Below are 17,618 nucleotides of genomic sequence, written 5' to 3'. Positions count from 1 at the left end.
GCAGGAGCGAAGAAATATAAATTATAACATAAACAATCAAAAACACAGTTTGTGATTAGGAGTGAATGGACTTTTATGGCTTACTACCAGCTGTGTTTACTAGATAAGATGGTATATCTATGGTGTCAGAAAAGAGAATGCTTCAGCCTTTACTTTGTCGTCCTTGGCTAACAAGAATTGTCTTAGCTAGCAAAAAAGTACAGAATTTAAACTTAAAATTGCAATTGGTTTGTAACAGACAAATTGGTGGTACAGTATGTGCATTTCCCAGGCCCCCCTCTCTTCCAAAGACATTGACTCCTAGTAGAGTATAGCTCCAAAAGTGGCCATCACCATTGGTATTTTGCATAAGGTGAGGGAGTGTTAGTGGTGGCATTTAACTGCTGAGAGGGTAGCATCACAGCCAAGTTCTCTCCTGGTATCCCCATACATGCAATTTTCTGCATGTAAGTGGTACACCAAGACACTGGGCTAAGGGGAGGGCAAACAGCTAGCACAGATGTGATGGGTCGAATGGCCTCCTTCTAAACTACAAACTTACAGGATTAATTGGATATATCATAGGAGCTGAGGCAAATATACTGCCTGCTGATCAAACCTGGGAAAGTCTGCTTTATGTGGTTCAGCTACACGCTGCTTTTACTAACTCAGCATTCACGGATCCAAATAAACGATATTAAATAAAATTGGCTGGATTTCCTTGTTACTAGAAACTGGCATCTAGTTGGTGATTTGGAACAGAGTTGCTGTAAGTGACTTGGAGTTGAGGTACGTGACTCAATATAATTTGTTGGACTTTCTGAAATTTGAGATTGGCATTTCTCCAGTTGGATGCTTGAATGTGACCAATGTTAGAGTTACATTTTGCAAGAGAAGATGCCACTTTGCAGATATTGCAGACGGATCCCATCAAAAGGTATTTCTCTTAAGGTCAATTGCATTAAGAGTTACTTTTGTTTCAGTGAAAAGAAAGACTTGAAAGACTTGCATTTATATAGCACCTTTCATGACCACCGGATGTCCCAAAGTGCCTTACAGCCAATGAAGTACTATTTGAAGTGTAGTCACTGTTGTAATGTGGGAAACATAGCAGCCAATTTGCGCACAGCAAGTTCCCACAAATAACAACGTGATAATGACCAGATAATTTGTTTCACTGATGTTGATTGAGGGATAAATATTGGCCAGGACACAGGATAACTCCGCTGCTCTTCTTTGAAATAGTTCCATGGATCCTTTACATCTACCCTAGAGAGTAGACGGTGCCTTGGTTTAACATCTCATGCGAAAGATGGGATAAGTGGGAATTAACCAATTACTTTCAGAAATGATGTTACAGAAGGGACAAAGTAGAGTTAATACAAACTGAGGAGGAGGGAAGTGGACCAACTGGGAACTGTAATTGTCATCTCAGCTGGTACCAATATGATCAAATAATAGCTCTCAGAAACTCAAGCTGGTGGAAATATAAGTACTTTGCTTAGTACGGAATTACTTTAACATTTCATAGATTTTGGTCATGTGGCTTAAGTGTTGCAACATTTTGCTAAAGGTTAATAAAATTGAACTTTCAGGAACTGCTACAGATATACAAATGTAAAGAAGGGAAGACTGATTGTCCAGGACGCCGGTTATGGAGGAGCTTCCCAGAACATGTGCAAGAAATCCTGGAACCTCACCTAAACACCAGGTCTGTAATATTCTCTTGGCACTTTCCCAAACAATTTGGCTGAACTGAAGGAGTATTTTGTTCGCTATTGCAGTTGTTCAACATGGTAGCTCACCCTGCACAGGTGGGAAAGAACCTCACCATACAGATGTGATTCTAAAGCAAACTGAGCTCCATAAATTAATCTCGTTTTTTTTTTCCTTCTCCTGAGAATTCTAGATTATTCTTTTCACCAGCCAGTTGTGATTCTGGAATAGTTTTTGAAAGAATAGAATTGCATGCACATTGGGCTATTTCAAAAATACTTTGCAATACATTCAGTATTCTAGAATGTTTGTTTAGCATTGTAGTTCAATACCTTTTAAAATAAATTTCACTGCAAGTATGATAAAATGTAAATACTGTAAAGGTATTATTTTCTTTTTGAAACCCGCTGGAAATGCTGAGGCCAGTTGTTGTGACCCAATGACAGTTGCTAAGTTAATTTTTATACGTGTAGATATTGGTGGAATCCAAAGGTGAATGTCCATTTCATTTGAATGGAATATATACTTTCACTTGAATGAAATATCTGTGCTCTGTGATATTGCTGCTCTGTCATTCACCGTCACAATTGAGACTAAATGGCGGGCGGGGAGGGGGGGGTGGCGCAGAAACAGCTGAGCAATAAAAAAAAATGCACAATCAGGTTTTGAATTCAAACTGCTGTTTCATTTGTGAAAAGAAAGGCTATAGTCAGCTCATGAAATACAAGTGAACTAAAAATCAGGCCTCCACTCCAGGTTGCTTGTTTTCCATCGAAGGTTGGCATGCGGATGCAACAGGCAGTGAAGAGGGCAAATGGTGTGTTGGCCTTCATAGCTAGGTGATTTGAGTGTGGGAGCGGGGAGGTCTTACTGCGGTTGTACAGGGCCTTAGTGAGGCCTCGCCAGGAATATTGTGTTCGGTTTTGGTCTCCTAATCTGAGGGAGGACGTTCTTGCTGTTGAGGGGGTTCACCAGACTAATTCCAGGGATGGCTGGACTGTCATATGAGGAGAGACTGGATCAACTGGGCCTTTATTCACTGGAGTTTAGAAGGATGAGAGGGATCTCATAGAAACATATAAGATTCTGACGGGACTGGATAGGTTAGATGCGGGAAGACGGTTCCCGATGTTGGGGAGGTCCAGAACCAGGGGACATAGTCTTAGGATAAGGGGTAGGCCATTTAGGACTGGGATGAGGAGAAACTTCTTCACTCAGAGTTGTTAACCTGTGGAGTTCCCTGCCACAGAGAGTTGTTGATGCCAGTTCATTGGATATATTCAAGAGGGAGTTAGATTTGGCCCTTATGGCTAAGGGGATCAAGGGGTATGGAGAGAAAGCAAGAAAGAGGTATTGAGGGAATGATCAGCTATGATCTTATTGAATGGTGGTGCAGGCTCGAAGGGCCAAATGGCCTACTCCTGCACCTATTTTCTATGTTTCTATGATTGGTTTCTGATCCATTTCTTTTTGCCCTTTCATCTTGGTAGCCATTCATTCATACCTAGAATTTCTTCAGCTTCAACAGACCACTCCAGAATGTGTGGCACTAGTTGGTGCTGAGGCAACTTGTTTCCAGGCTTCTGTTGATGTGAATTTATAGGTAGCCACCAGGTGAAGTTAGTCTGTGGCTCGAGTTTACTTACTGTGTGATACGTTTCCTCTGTCTTTGTGAGCAATCCATTTTTTTGCTCACTGGATGCAGCCAAGACCCATTTAAAAAAAAACGTAACTAATCAATTAAGTGTTTTAAGTAATAAAATAAATTGTGTGTCTTCTGAAAAGGTTTCACAGTAAGGTTTTGATTGAGAATTAATATATAGGAGCCTTTTATCAACAAAGGCAGACATTGATGTGGAGATTCAGCACAGCCTCCAGTGCAGCCTTTGGCCACCTGAGGAAAAGAGTGTTCGAAGATCAAGTCCTCAAACCTACCACCAAGCTCATGGTCTACAGGGCCATAGTAATACCCGCCCTCCTGTAAGGATCCTGGCAAATGATACTTAACGGGTTGACAGTGGATAGGCAATGGCAAACATTTAAAGATCACATGGATGAACTTCAACAATTGTACATCCCTGTCTGGAGTAAAAATAAACCGTGGCTAACAAGGGAAATTAAAGATAGTGTTAAATCCAAGGAAGAGGCATATAAATTGGCCAGAAAAAGCAGCAAACCTGAGGACTGGGAGAAATTTAGAATTCAGCAGAGGAGGACAAAGGGTTTAATTATGAGGGGGAAAATAGAGTATGAGAGGAAGCTTGCTGGAAACATAAAAACTGACTTCTATAGATATATGAAGAGAAAAAGATTAGTGAAGACAAACGTAGGTCCCTTGCAGTCAGATTCAGGTGAATTTATAATGGGCAACAAAGAAATGGCAGACCAATTGAACAAATACTTTGGTTCTGTCTAGTGTCCTCTGCAAACTTGGAGATACTACACTCAATTCCTTCATCCAAATCATTAATGTATAATGTAAATAGCTGGGGTCCCAGCACTGAGCTCTGCGGCACCCCACTGGTCACTGCCTGCCATTCTGAAAAGGACCTGTTTATCCCGACTCTCTGCTTCCGGTCTGCCAACCAGTTCTCTATCCACATCAGTACATTACCCCCAATACCATGTGCTTTAATTTTGCACACCGATCTCTTGTGTGGGAGCTTGTCAAAAGCCTTTTGAAAGTCCAAATACATCACATCCACTGGTTCTCCCTTGTCCACTCTACTAGTTACATCCTCAAAAAATTCCAGAAGATTTGTCAAGCATGATTTCGCTTTCATAAATCCATGTTGACTTGGACCGATCCTGTCACTGCTTTCCAAATGCGCTGTTATTTCATCTTTAATAATTGATTCCAACATTTTTCCCACTACTGATGTCAGGCTAACCAGTCTATAATTCCCTATTTTCTCTCTCCCTCCTTTTTTAAAAAGTGGTGTTACATTAGCTACCCTCCAGTCTATCGGAACTGATAGACGGTTGGAAAATGATCACTAATGCATCCATTATTTCTCGGGCCACTTCCTTAAGTACTCTGGGATGCAGACAATCAGGCCCCGGGGATTTATCGGCCTTCAATCCCATCAATTTCCCTCACACAATTTCCCGCCTAATAAGGATTTCCTTCAGTTCCTCCTTCTCACAAGACTCTCAGTCCCCTAGTACTTCTGGAAGGTTATTTGTGTCTTCCTTCGTGAAGACAGAACCAAAGTATTTGTTTAATTGGTCTGCCATTTCTTTGTTGCCCATTATAAATTCACCTGAATCTGACTGCAAGGGACCCAAGTTTGTCTTCACTAATCTTTTTCTCTTCACATATCTATAGAAGTCAGTTTTTATGTTTCCAGCAAGCTTCCTCTCATACTCTATTTTCCCCCTCCTAATTAAACCCTTTGTCCTCCTCTGCTGAATTCTAAATTTCTCCCAGTCCTCAGGTTTGCTGCTTTTTCTGGCCAATTTATATGCCTCTTCCTTGGATTTTACACTATCTTTAATTTCCCTTGTTAGCCACGGTTGAGCCATCTTCCCCATTTTATTTTTACTCCAGACAGGGATGTACAATTGCTGAAGTTCGTCCATATCCTCGTTAAAGGTTTGCCATTGCCTATCCACCGTCGATCCTTTAAGTATCATTTGCCAGTCTAATCTAGCCAATTCGCGCCTCATACCATCAAAGTTACCTTTCCTTAAGTTCAGGACCCTAGTTTCTGAATTAACTTTGTCACTCTCCATCTCAATAAGGAATTCTACCATATTATGGTCACTCTTCCCCAAGGGACCTCGCACAACAAGATTGCTAATTAGTCCCTTCTCATTACACATCACCCAGTCTAGGATGGCCAGCTCTCTGGTTGGTTCCTCGACAAATTGGTCTAGAAAACCATCCCTAATAAACTCCAGGAAATCCTCCTCCACCGCATTGCTGCCAGTTAGGTTAGCCCAATCAATATGTAGATTAAAGTCGCCCATGATAACTGCTGTACCTTTATTGCACACATTCCTTATTTCTTGTTTGATGCTGTCCCCAACCTCACAACTACTAGTTGGTGGCCTGTACACAACTCCCACGAGTGTTTTCTGCCCTTTGGTATTCCGTAGCTCCACCCAGACCGATTCCACATCATCCAAGCTGATGTCCTTCCTTACAATTGCATTAATTTCCTCTTTAACCAGCAACGCCACCCCGCCTCCTTTTCATTTCTGTCTGTCGTTCCTAAATGCTGAATACCCTTGTATGTTGAGTACCCAGCCTTGGTCACCCTGGAGCCATGTCTCCATGATGCCAATCACATCGTATCCGTTAAATGCTATCTGCGCAGTTAATTCATCCACCTTATTCCGAATACTCCTCGCATTGAGGCACAGAGACATCAGGCTTGTCTTTTTAACACACTTTGACCCTTTAGAATTTTGCTGTAAATTGGCCCTTTTTGTTTTTTGCCTTAGGTTTCTCTGTCCTCCACTTTTACTATTCTCCTTTCTAGCTTTTGCTTCTGTCTCCATTTTATTTCCCGCTGTCTCCCTGCATACGTTCCCATCTCCCTGCCATATTAGTCTAACTCCTCCCAAACAGCACTGGCAAACACTCCCCCGAGGACATTGGTTGCGGTCCTGCCCAGCTGCAGACTGTCCGGTTTGTACTGGTCCCACCTCCGCCAGAACCGGTTCCAATGCTCCAGGAATTTGAATCCCTCCCTTCTGCACCTTCAAATCTCAACGCCGCGAGCATGAAGTGGTCAGGCGCAGGCAGCGGAACGAGCGTGCGGCAAATCAGTTCCCCGCCCTTCCCCCGATGAATGTCTGTCCCACCTGTGACAAGGTCTTTGGCTCTCGCATTGGACTGTTCAGCCACCAAAGGACTCACTTTAGGAGCGGAAGCAAGTCTTCCTCGATTCCGAGGGACTGCGTATGATGATGATGATGAGTTTTACAGATATTGAGATACTTATGTTTTAGTTAATATATTTAAACAAAAGGCAATTGTTTTTCTCTCAAAGGTATAAAAGTTCTCAGAAGACTTGCAATTGGGTCAGCATTAAGAAGCCATTTTATCTTAGTAAACATGACAGAAATTTTGCAGAGTGGTCAGCAACGTGGGCAGGATACCTTACAACCAAGGTGAGCATAATGATTAGATTGGAGTAAGACAAGGCATTTATCTTGCTTGTCATTTAGATCGACATATAGGACTCATTTATAACACTATGCCATTCGCTCACATAATATTTTATGCAAATGTAGATGCTACAGCCTTTAATGTTGCTGAATTAAAATACAGAGAAGTTCCAACAGAATGTAAATGTCAGGGCCATCCTTTCATGTTCTGTACATTCACTCTTGTCTTGCATAACATCAAAAGATGGTGTTACTATCAAAATTAACATGATTTGTTCCAGTAGGGGCATAAAGTCTTCAACCAGCCTGTGAGGTAACATCCTTAAACTATGGAATCATTACGGGATTAATGACTGACCAGGCATGGTTTGGATGGAAAAAGAGCGCTGAGTTTAGAAAATGTTCCTGTTGTCGTCTATGACCTCCTCCCCCGACCCCCCCGCCTTCCCCCACCCCCGCATCTTGTGTGTTTGATAGCAGCACACTGCAACCCATTTTAAAGTTTAAACATGCATGGCGAGCTGTTTATCTGTAATAACTGTTAAGTGACTTAATAAATTAATGATTCAAACTTGAACTTGTAGAAAGAGCCCATAAAGATTATCTGAAGTTAGTTCCAGAAATTGTCTTTTTTTTTAAATTTCAGTACATTCAGCTGCAGGTTTGATACTTGTTTAGGTAAATATTCTCTTGTATGTTCTTTCAGGTTCGACATGAGCTAGCCAGAAAAGTCTTTGACTGTTGCAGTTTTATTATGAAACATGACTTTAAAGTGACGATCTATCTGCTACCTCATATTCTAGTCTACGTTTTGCTTGGGTGTAATGAAGAGGATCAACGTGAAGTAAGAAGCCAGTAACTATAAGGAATATGGTTAATATAATATTCACAGATGATCCCAGCCTTGTTTTGTTTTTCACAAGAACCATACCAGTAAAACATTGTATATTAGTCAGCTGGTACTATGTTGAGAAGAGAAAGAAAAGATAGTTCTTATCAAACATTATTTGATTTCAAAGGAAAGATAGGTCATTCTCTGGGAGATACCCTGAAGTGTACTCCTTCAGCAGTCTCCTCCTTGTTGTAGTGTATAAAATGCAGAGAAATTTGATCTGGACCAGGTCACCACCTTTCAATGTCCAGATTTTTGATTGGCTGGGAAAAAACGTAAGTGCATTACATAAATACAACAGTACATACACAATATATTTCAAATCTTAACTTGGAGGAAATGGGTAGGAAAAGATGGGGTAGGATATTGCAAAAAGAATAAAATAAAAAGTTTTACGGTCTTCAAAAACAAAGACAATTAGATGAACAATAAAACTAGGATGAATAAAGTTGAATTGTTTAAAAATGTATTGTAATTAAAATGATGTTTTAAGTGTTTGTTTTTATCCTGGAGCGTTAATATTACAAAATAAAGCTGCTTCAAATATTGCTGCAGTTGTACAGTATTACTGAATAGTTGTTTAACATGGCATGCAAGATAGAAATTTATGAAACTGTACAGTGAGAAACTCTGATATTTTATGCACCTGTTGGCAGTTTCAGAGTTAAAATACTGAGCACAAAAAAACAAATCGGCAATATTGAGTTTAGCCTCAATCTGATTAAACCCTTGGTTGAATTTAGCTGCAAAGGGACTGTAAATGGTTCTTGTGAAGAAACCTTTTTATTTCTTCTGCAGGTATATTCAGAGATAATGGCTGTCCTAAAGCATGACGAGGCCTGGGACAGGAGGTTGCAGGACAGTGCATCAGACTTGAGTCAGTTGAGTACACAGACTGTTTTCTCTATGTTGGATCATCTTGCACAGTGGTCCAGGCACAAATTACAGGCTCTTAGCTCTGAGAAAAGTGCAGGTAGATCCAGCAAGGACAGAGGAGGCCCTAATGGTGAGTCTCTAAAAGTACTTCTGATGGTTACTCAAAAGATATACCTACCTGTATGAGACATGTTGGTGGCTATTTCAAAATGAAAACTGCGACTACCCATTTAAAAGAAAAATTATGATTTATAATGATTGTTGCTGATAAACAATTCCACCTTACTTCATTAACTTGCAATAATTATATTCTAATTACTTTGTCGTTGTGCATCAACTTTGAATGGAGCTTTCTGGCTGTTGATGCCCACATGACAAAAAAGCAGTGAGGAAATAAAACTGCTTCAAAAAATCCAAAATATGCAGTAAAAAAAAAATGGATACATGCGAATGATTTAAGTGCAGTAATCTTGCCAGCTTTTAGTGGGTCTTGCATACTTGACACAAAATAATTATTTGATAAATAATTAGTTATGGAATTTTGAATAAATTAATTAGAATTCCTTAAAATCTTAAGCGGTTGTCCAGATTTGCGAGGGGGTAACGTTCTGGTGATGCTATCATAAAGATAAAAGAAATCTTATCAGAGATGATTTTCAAAAGTTGCAATGGAATTATCGACAATCCGATGCTCTTTAGGAATTTTTTTTTATTTGTTGGGAATCCGCCGAGGGATTTGCAGTTTTGTCCAGGTGTGCCGTTCTGAACTAAAAGCTTGTTCCACAAGGTTTCACCCAGTGATTTACTGACCCACAAACACTGCAGGTCTCTTGAAAAGCCGCCAGAAAATGCAAGCCCTCTCCCACTAATGGGCAAAAAACAAAAGTATAAAAGAAGAACCTTGGCAAAGGAGGCATTTAAAGTTCCGCATCCATCTGAGCTCTTTTCCACTTGTCCGCTTCTAACTTTGTCTAAAATCTGTCAATTCCTGGCTGTCTTACATTTGACAGTGGAAGTGTCCTCATGGCTGTTAATGCTGCTGAAGCACTTTTAGCGGCTGCATGCAAGGGCATGCTTTAGAGAGGGCGGCAAGAGGAGCGGCGATATCCAAAATGGATGAGCGGGCGTCAATTCGGCGTTGAACGCCGATTGACGTCACATGCCAACTCATTACAATACTTACGGCGAGTGCAGGCAACGGGCAGCGCTGCCGACCTGACAAAAATGGCGACCGCGGCGGAACCCACTGGCAGTGAGCAAAAGTGTGGCCGCTGCCATTTTTTCCCCCCCGAATCGGGTGGCAACGGCCGGTAGTAAGACCATGAATTTTTAGCCCTGGTTCCTCTCAAAAATAATAACTAATTTGTTCCCAAACTCTCAATGAGATAAAGATCCTATTATAATAATTAAATAAGCTTCACACTACAATGAATCTCTTTTGTAGCTTCCTTGTTGAGAGCTGACTGTTTTGCACAGGTTTATACTTTCACTTTTTAAATCTTTGGCTGGAATTAGTTTAAAGTATAGCTGTGAAAGTGCCAAGAGTTGCCATTAATCAATGTTATATTCTAACACTCTTGAATGTTAGTTAAATTCAGTGGCTAGTACCAGCAATGTTCTTCCTGCTACTGAGCATGCTCAATTCTGCATCAAATTGCTTATGAAATTTCAGTCACTTGATCCAATTAGCTAACTGGTACATTATATTATATGTCTCTTGCCTTGGGAAGGACAGGAGTGGGTAGGAACAAGATTTTTTTTAATCATGCAACACTGATGGGAAATTAATGATGTCGTAAGGACTCTGGTGTGGCATCAGAACAGCTATTGTTTCATCATGAAGATCGACGTTAATGAACGTAGACTTGGGTAATCTCACTATTGATCAATGTATGCTAATAAAAACAAATTGACTCTTGCAGTGAAGTTGATTGAAGGACGTGCAAGTTCTTCATTCAAATTCTGTGGAAATGACATTGGAGGCATGCTGTATACTATTTTCTCTTGTGTACAAAATACTATTACAATAAAATGCAGTTGCCTACCAAGGGGCTGTTTTTGTTTTGTTGCAGTTTCCAGCTCCGAGTACAAGGAGTATAAAAACGTCACCTCGTTTCTGGACCTTATACCCCAGGATGCTCTTGCTGTCGCTTCTTTTCGATCCAAGGCTTATACTCGAGCAGTGATGCACTTTGAGTCCTTCATCACGGAAAAGAAAGAGAATATTCAGCAGCACCTTGGATTTTTGCAGGTCACAGGAGTAGATAAGTAATCGAAATGTCCAAAGTGATCAGTCATTGAGCAATCTAGAAATACGACTATTTCATTAAATATCAGAGCTTCAAAGAAATCTCTTCTAAACTTATGATCAACAAAAATAATATAATGTATGATCCAGCACTCTGTGTACAGTGAGGTACTATGATCTCTGATAGAACATTGTTTATGGTATATTGGGCTAAAAACTCGGCAACCTTGCGACCAGTTTTTTAGCGATATTTCGTCGTTTTTGGCGAACGGCAGGAAGTTCGGAGAAGTCTTGCAGCGGTGCTTTTCAAATACTGCTGGAGAGAGGAACGCTGCCATGCAAGGCTCGAAATATCGCTTTTGTCAAAAATTTGGCTCTGAGCGCACCTGTATTTAGGACGAAAAAAAATGCCAAGGAAAAAGCTGTGTTGCAGCCCTTGGATCAGCAGTAAGTATGAAGATCTGCAAAACAGGTAAGTTAAAGTTTTTAGTTTTTAATTCTTCTGCAGAGATTCGCTAGATAAGTGTCTTATAAATGATTTGTGATTTTTTTTTTTTTTGCAATTTATTTGTTGGTGTTGTCCCCCGCCGCCGCTCCCCATCCCTGGGCCCAACTCGCAGCGGTATCGGCCTCGGAGTAAAGTTGCAGAAAATTTGCAGTTTGCGCCACGAATCCTCATGCAACGCTGATTTTTACCGCTGCGCAAATTGAAGAAATTTGGGCAAAAAAGTACAATTATCGCTGAGATCCGAATTTCTAACCCATTATCTTTTAAGAAACTATAATCCTCTTATAACTCACTCCTCGCCATAGGGCATTGTGATAACGTTATCAATGGTTTCTGTTTAATGCAAAACAGGACATCCATTTATTGTACGATTCTCAACGAGCAGGTGTAGTGTGTAGTGAAGGTTAATCTCATATTTGATGATGTGTACGAGCAACAACAACAGTAAAGTTAATAAAAAGACATGCAGCTGGACATTAAGGGCAATTTTCTTGTTCCAAATACAGAAGCTATATGCAGCAATGCATGAGCCAGATGGAGTAGCTGGCGTTAGTGCAATCCGTAAAGGAGAGCGATCTCTCAGGGAGCAAATTCTGGAACATGAAAGCAGTGGACTGCTGAGAGATGCCACAGCTTGCTATGACCGGGCTATTCAGTTGGAACCTGATGAGGTAAGTCAATCCAAAATAAGTTAATGTAAGCTGTGAGGCCCACTTGATGGTTTGATACAAAACTGAAACCAGAATTTTCATTTAAACATTGATTTGTGAAGATTAATGTTATTTTACAAATTTTATATTGAAAATTGATTGTGCTTGTCCCCGTAACTCAGTAGGTTAATGCACTGCCTGATATGGGACTGAGCGATACTAACTAGGCAGGTCAAAGTCCCTTGTCACAACTCAGTTAGCTGATGTCAGCCAGAGCACCAGTGAAGATGCTACAGTTTCTCCAAGCTAGGTAGGGTTATAAACCAGCCACTGGTACTGCTGGTTGGTGCACATGGATGGATCACAGGTGAAGACAGGATCTGGCTCGGCTGTGATTTCCCTTTCTCTTGTGGCTGAATAGTCTGTGAGCGTTCAAAATCAAAGAGCAGGTTATTATTTAAATAGAGAGAGTTTGAAAAATACTGCAGTATAGCGGGAACGGGGGTACTTGTGCAAGAAACACAAAAGGTTAGTATGCAAGTCCAGCAAGTGATCAGGAAGGCCAATGGAATCTTGGCCTTTATAGCAAAGGGGATGGAGTATAAAAGCAGGGAAGTCTTGCTATAGCTAAACAGGGTATTGGTGAGGCCACACCTGGAATACTGCGTGCAATTTTGGTTTCTATATTTACAAAAGGATATACTTGCTTTGTAGGCAGTTCAGAGAAGGTTCACAAGGTTGATTCCGGAGATGAGGGGGTTGTCTTATGAGGAAAGGTTGAGTAGGTTGGGCCTCTAATCATTGGAATTCAGAAGAATGAGAGGTCATCTTATCGAAATGTATAAGATTATGAGGGGTCTTGACAAGGTGGATGTTTCCACTGATAGGGGAGACTAGAACTAGAGGGCAAAATCTTAGAATAAGGGGCCGCCCATTTGAAACTGAGATGAGAAGAAATTTCTTCTCCCAGAGGGTTGTGAATCTGGAATTCGCTGCCTCAGAGAACTGTGGAAGCTGGGACATTGAATAAATTTAAGACAGAGATAGACAGTTTCTTAAACGATAAGGGAATAAGGGGTTATGGGGAGCGGGCAGGGAAGGGAACCTGAGCCCATGATCGGATCAGCCATGATTGTATTGAATGGCGGAGCAGGCTCGAGGGGCCGTAAGGCCTCCTACTGCTCCTATTTCTTATGTTCTTATTGTCTGGTCTCATACCTGAGGAACAGTCTTTTTGAGCAAGATACTTAGAGGACTGCTGATGTGAGCAGTAACTCATCCAATGACTTTCTTTTCCACCCCTTCTGCATCCTTTGTGGGAAAGTGCCTGGCCTGTATCCAGCATCTTCACATTGGTAGTATAATAAAGATAAAGTGCCTCTTTATGTGTGACTTTAATCTGTTCCATTTTTGAGGTATATATATGTGATCATTGGAACCTAATTAATGCTTATGAGACTTGTATATGGTTGTAGGAAGGGACAGTTTGAAAGTGGCTTTCATTTGTCTTACATCAGATGATTCACTATCACGGATTGATGAAATCTATGCTTGGGCTTGGCCAGTTGTCCACAGTAATCACTCAGGTTAATGGAGTGCTTGCAAGCAGGTATTGTCTATTTTACTCGGCTTTTTAAATGCATTGCTTTTGCAAATAATTAAAATTGCTGAAATAATTTCATAGGTTGCATATTTTTAATATATTTTCTGACCATCAAGTCCAGTTGATCGCCCAATAAATTTGAAGATATGGCTAACACTGAGAAAGTAATGCTCTCATCCCTTGGTTACCTCAGGCTTATACAAATGTAATTATGGATAGGATATTGTACGGTACAAATTGTGGAGGATGTGATTTGGTATCAGAATACTGATTACCCAGTGCTCCTTGAAACTAAATGTATATTGTATGTTGATTTAATATATACCTGTATATGCATCCATAAATGTATTTTAATTTTCTAATTAATTTTGTTTGATTGAAATGCAAATAATGTTCTATTTGAAGCTTCAGGAATCTATAGTTTGGTTTTAAAATCATAACTTTAAAAATTGTACAAAAAAATATTTTATTTTTCAGTCTAAGATAAAATTATAAAATGCAATTCATATTGCCACTCTTAGACAAATGGAAGAAAGTATAATTTTACATTGCTTACCTGGCTAAGTGTTGATGAGAGAGCAGCATTTAATCAATTTCTGGTTTACAAATCCTTATACAAACTTGCTTCTTCTTTCCTTCAACAAGAATACCCATAATCCATAAATAAAAATAAACTAAGATTTATTTTATAATTGTGTCCTTAAATTGTTTTGTTTTATTTTTAGTCATTTTTTGTCTTACTGAAATAAAAGGAAATGCAAGCAAGGAATTTTGAACTGAGCAAAGCTTAGCAGCTGGAGAATGTTTTTTTAACTTTTGTAAGATTTACATGAGATTTTATTAAATGCACAACACATTAACTTCTTGTAAAGTCTGTACAGTGAACAACAGATACTTACTGTTTATATGTTTCTTAACTTCATCTGAGAATATATTACATTTAGTTGTTATTCACAGGCCTGAGTGGACCTCTGAATTAAACACGTACAGAGTGGAGGCAGCATGGAAGCTAACACATTGGGACTTACTACAGAATTATGTGACTACAGGTAATAAATGAGACAAAATAAAACTAGACTGAACACAGTGACTATGAATAAAGTATCATAAATGGATGTTAGAATTCCAACACAATGTCAAGGTAGGAAGAGAGGCACTTTTGGAAATGCTGTTTCAAAGAAATGTTCTACCTTTAGGTCCATTCAACCCCTCATCTCTCCCGCTCACATTGTCATGCACCTTTTCATGGCCACGAGGATAAGCAAGCATGTCTTTATCAGTGCTAGTATGTGTGTAACTTTGGCTCGTCCTCTTATTTTTTTTTCCTAACCCCCCCTTCCCCCCCCCCACCACCCCCAGCTGAAATTGAAACTCTGTTGTGTAAAATGCTGTGGGTTCTAAGCAACTTCCTATAACTCCCTAGCACATTAGGGATGTGATCTAAAGACCAACGTTTGAAATCCAGATGTTTTACTGCTGGATTTCGAGGACAAAAATTGCTTTTTCGATTTGCTTGTACATGATAAAATGTTCTCCATCCATAACTATTTTATATAGCAGTGTGTTTTGGTACTTTTAAACATTCTGCAACATGACTAAAACACACCCTGGAATCCAGAACATACATTGGGCCATGTTTGTGTTCTCTAATTTGAAAATATTTTTTTTCTTGCTGTTTCTCAGGAACATTTCTGTCTATGCTATCTCATTCTAATATTTGTGCATTTTTGATCTAAATGCTGTGTAAGAAATGTTCTAGCCATTTTCTGGTCCTCTTATTTTTTTTCCTAACCCACCCCCCCCACCACCCCCAGCTGAAATTGAAACTCTGTTGTGTAAAATGCTGTGGGTTCTAAGCAACTTCCTATAACTCCCTAGCACATTAGGGATGTGATCTAAAGACATAGCAGTGTGCAAAAGCAAAAGTGCAAAAGCATGGCAAGCAGCCTCTAATAGTGCAGTACATGTCACAACTGTTGCTTTCAGTTAAGTAATCCTCATTTGAAATATTTCCATTGCCTTGCGTAAGATCAGCTTTAATAAATACTGTCCTTTTAGAGCGGAAATCCTGCTCTTGGAGTGTGAGACTTGGACAGCTATTGCTCGTTGCTAAACAGAACAACACAGAGGGTTTCTATGAGCAGTTGCAGATTACCCGAGCAGAACAGATTGTGCCTCTCTCTGCAGCAAGTTTTGAACGAGGGTCCTATCAGCGAGGCTATGAGTATATTGTCAGGTACTGTTGGGATTGATTTCGTTTCAGATATTTTTGTTTCAAGCATATTAATGCATTATTAATTTGGAGATATTGTCTTTTACTCAGACTGCATATGCTGTGTGAACTGGAGCACAGTGTCAAAGGACTGCTTCACCAGCAGCCTGGGAGCCATCATACAGAACATGAGCATCCTCTCAATGGGCAGGCTCGTCTAGAAATGATGCAGAATTCCTTTCGGGCTAAGGAGCCAGTCTTGGCACTGCGCAGAGCATTGCTCAATGTCAATAAAACGTATGTTGACATATTTTGTTTACAATTTTAGATAGTGAAATATCAATCCAGAAATGGAGCAATTAAGTTTTGGTGGGAATGTGCGAGGTTAAGAAAACCTGTCCGAAGTCTGGATCATTCCATATTACAATAATACTGCATTTGCATCTACTAATGTTTACTTACATTCTTTTTAAGTAGTACTTCAGGTTTTGCATTAAAAAGTGATAAATTCATTCTGTGAAATGCGACAGAAACCATTAGAAAAAATGTTGCGGCTGTACCTGTATTCCTGGACATGACTGACTCTCCAATTGGAAGACACACAAAAGCCGTTGCCAGAGGACCTTGTATTGTTGTATTTTACAAGTTGGAGATCTAACTAATATTTATATTTGAGTCAATTATTGTAAAGGAGTTGTGTGTGCATTTAATAAGCTTTATACAAATGTAATGTACATAATGCATTGTACCATAGAGTGGTAGAAATACAGGTTTGTTGCGATTTTCGTACATGGTGTATGCTTAGTTTCAGCATAGCTCTAGAGAGTGACACTAAGCAAAGCCGAGGCCTCCCACAGTGGGCAAGGAACTATTATAATACAAGTCCCTGTGGTACTATTGGAACATCTCAACCAACTTAAGTGGTATTAACAGAGACCTGGAAATTGGTTTATTCGTTAGGGAATGGTATGTAGGAATGGGAAAGAGTTTGCTTTAATACAGGACTGAGGAAAAATAAATTGAGGTGAGTTTTTTTTTAAAAGAGAGCAAAATTAGTTTTTTTGATTTGTATTAAATATTATTGATAACTGATTTTAATCTATGTGATTGTAAATAGGGAAGACTACAGTGAGCTGGTTGGAGAATGCTGGTTACAAAGTGCCAGAGTTGCCAGGAAAGCAGGTCACCACCAGACTGCATACAACGCCCTCTTAAATGCAGGAGAATCCAGATTGCCTGAGCTTTACATAGAAAGAGCAAAGTGGCTTTGGTCCAAGGTATGCTTAAGCTTAATAAACAGCACCATTTGCAAACTTTGCTTCAGGGGGCAAGGAAAGGGAAGGGGCGACCTTGTCTAAAGCAGATTGGAGTATCAACGGAATCCCTAAATATCGGTAACCTCTCTTAGGCCCCAAGTTTCCACATGATTTGCTCCTGATTTTTAGGAGCAACTGGTGTAGAACGGAGTATCTTAGAAATCGGAATTCTCCACATTTAGTTTGCTCCAGTTCTAGTCAGTTAGAACAGTTTCACTTTGGAACAGAATTTTTTTTCAAAAGGGGGCGTGTCCGGCCACTTGCACCTGATTTCAAAGTTTCGTGAGTGAAAACTTACTCCAAACTAACTTAGAATGGAGTAAGTGAAGATTTTTGTACGCTCGAAAAAACCTTGTCTACACTTTAGAAAATCAAGCGTAGGTTACAAATTAGGCGTAGGGAACGAGGTGGGGGGGAGAGGGGGGAAGGGAAGTCATTAAATTCTACAATCAATCCTTAGTTATACTTATACAAATATTATACAAATAAATCCAACCTGA

General features: G+C 39.9%; 1 protein-coding gene across 2 annotated transcripts in view; it reads left to right on the top strand.

Moving 5' to 3' along the window:
- atr (ATR serine/threonine kinase) overlaps positions 1 to 17,618 on the top strand; it is a 92,092-nt gene that overhangs the window by 54,522 nt on the left and 19,952 nt on the right. For both annotated transcript variants that reach the window (XM_070883656.1, XM_070883657.1), the window contains 11 exons: positions 1,575 to 1,690; positions 6,696 to 6,816; positions 7,520 to 7,657; positions 8,504 to 8,711; positions 10,654 to 10,832; positions 11,844 to 12,008; positions 13,505 to 13,596; positions 14,548 to 14,639; positions 15,649 to 15,826; positions 15,914 to 16,099; positions 16,920 to 17,079. In XM_070883656.1, coding sequence (XP_070739757.1) covers positions 1,575 to 1,690; positions 6,696 to 6,816; positions 7,520 to 7,657; positions 8,504 to 8,711; positions 10,654 to 10,832; positions 11,844 to 12,008; positions 13,505 to 13,596; positions 14,548 to 14,639; positions 15,649 to 15,826; positions 15,914 to 16,099; positions 16,920 to 17,079 — 1,635 coding nt within the window. The remainder of the gene's footprint in view (positions 1 to 1,574; positions 1,691 to 6,695; positions 6,817 to 7,519; positions 7,658 to 8,503; positions 8,712 to 10,653; positions 10,833 to 11,843; positions 12,009 to 13,504; positions 13,597 to 14,547; positions 14,640 to 15,648; positions 15,827 to 15,913; positions 16,100 to 16,919; positions 17,080 to 17,618) is intronic.

Source organism: Pristiophorus japonicus, chromosome 6 (assembly GCF_044704955.1).
Source record: "Pristiophorus japonicus isolate sPriJap1 chromosome 6, sPriJap1.hap1, whole genome shotgun sequence".
Taxonomy (NCBI): domain Eukaryota; kingdom Metazoa; phylum Chordata; class Chondrichthyes; family Pristiophoridae; genus Pristiophorus; species Pristiophorus japonicus.
This window is presented reverse-complemented; position numbering and strand designations above follow the sequence as displayed.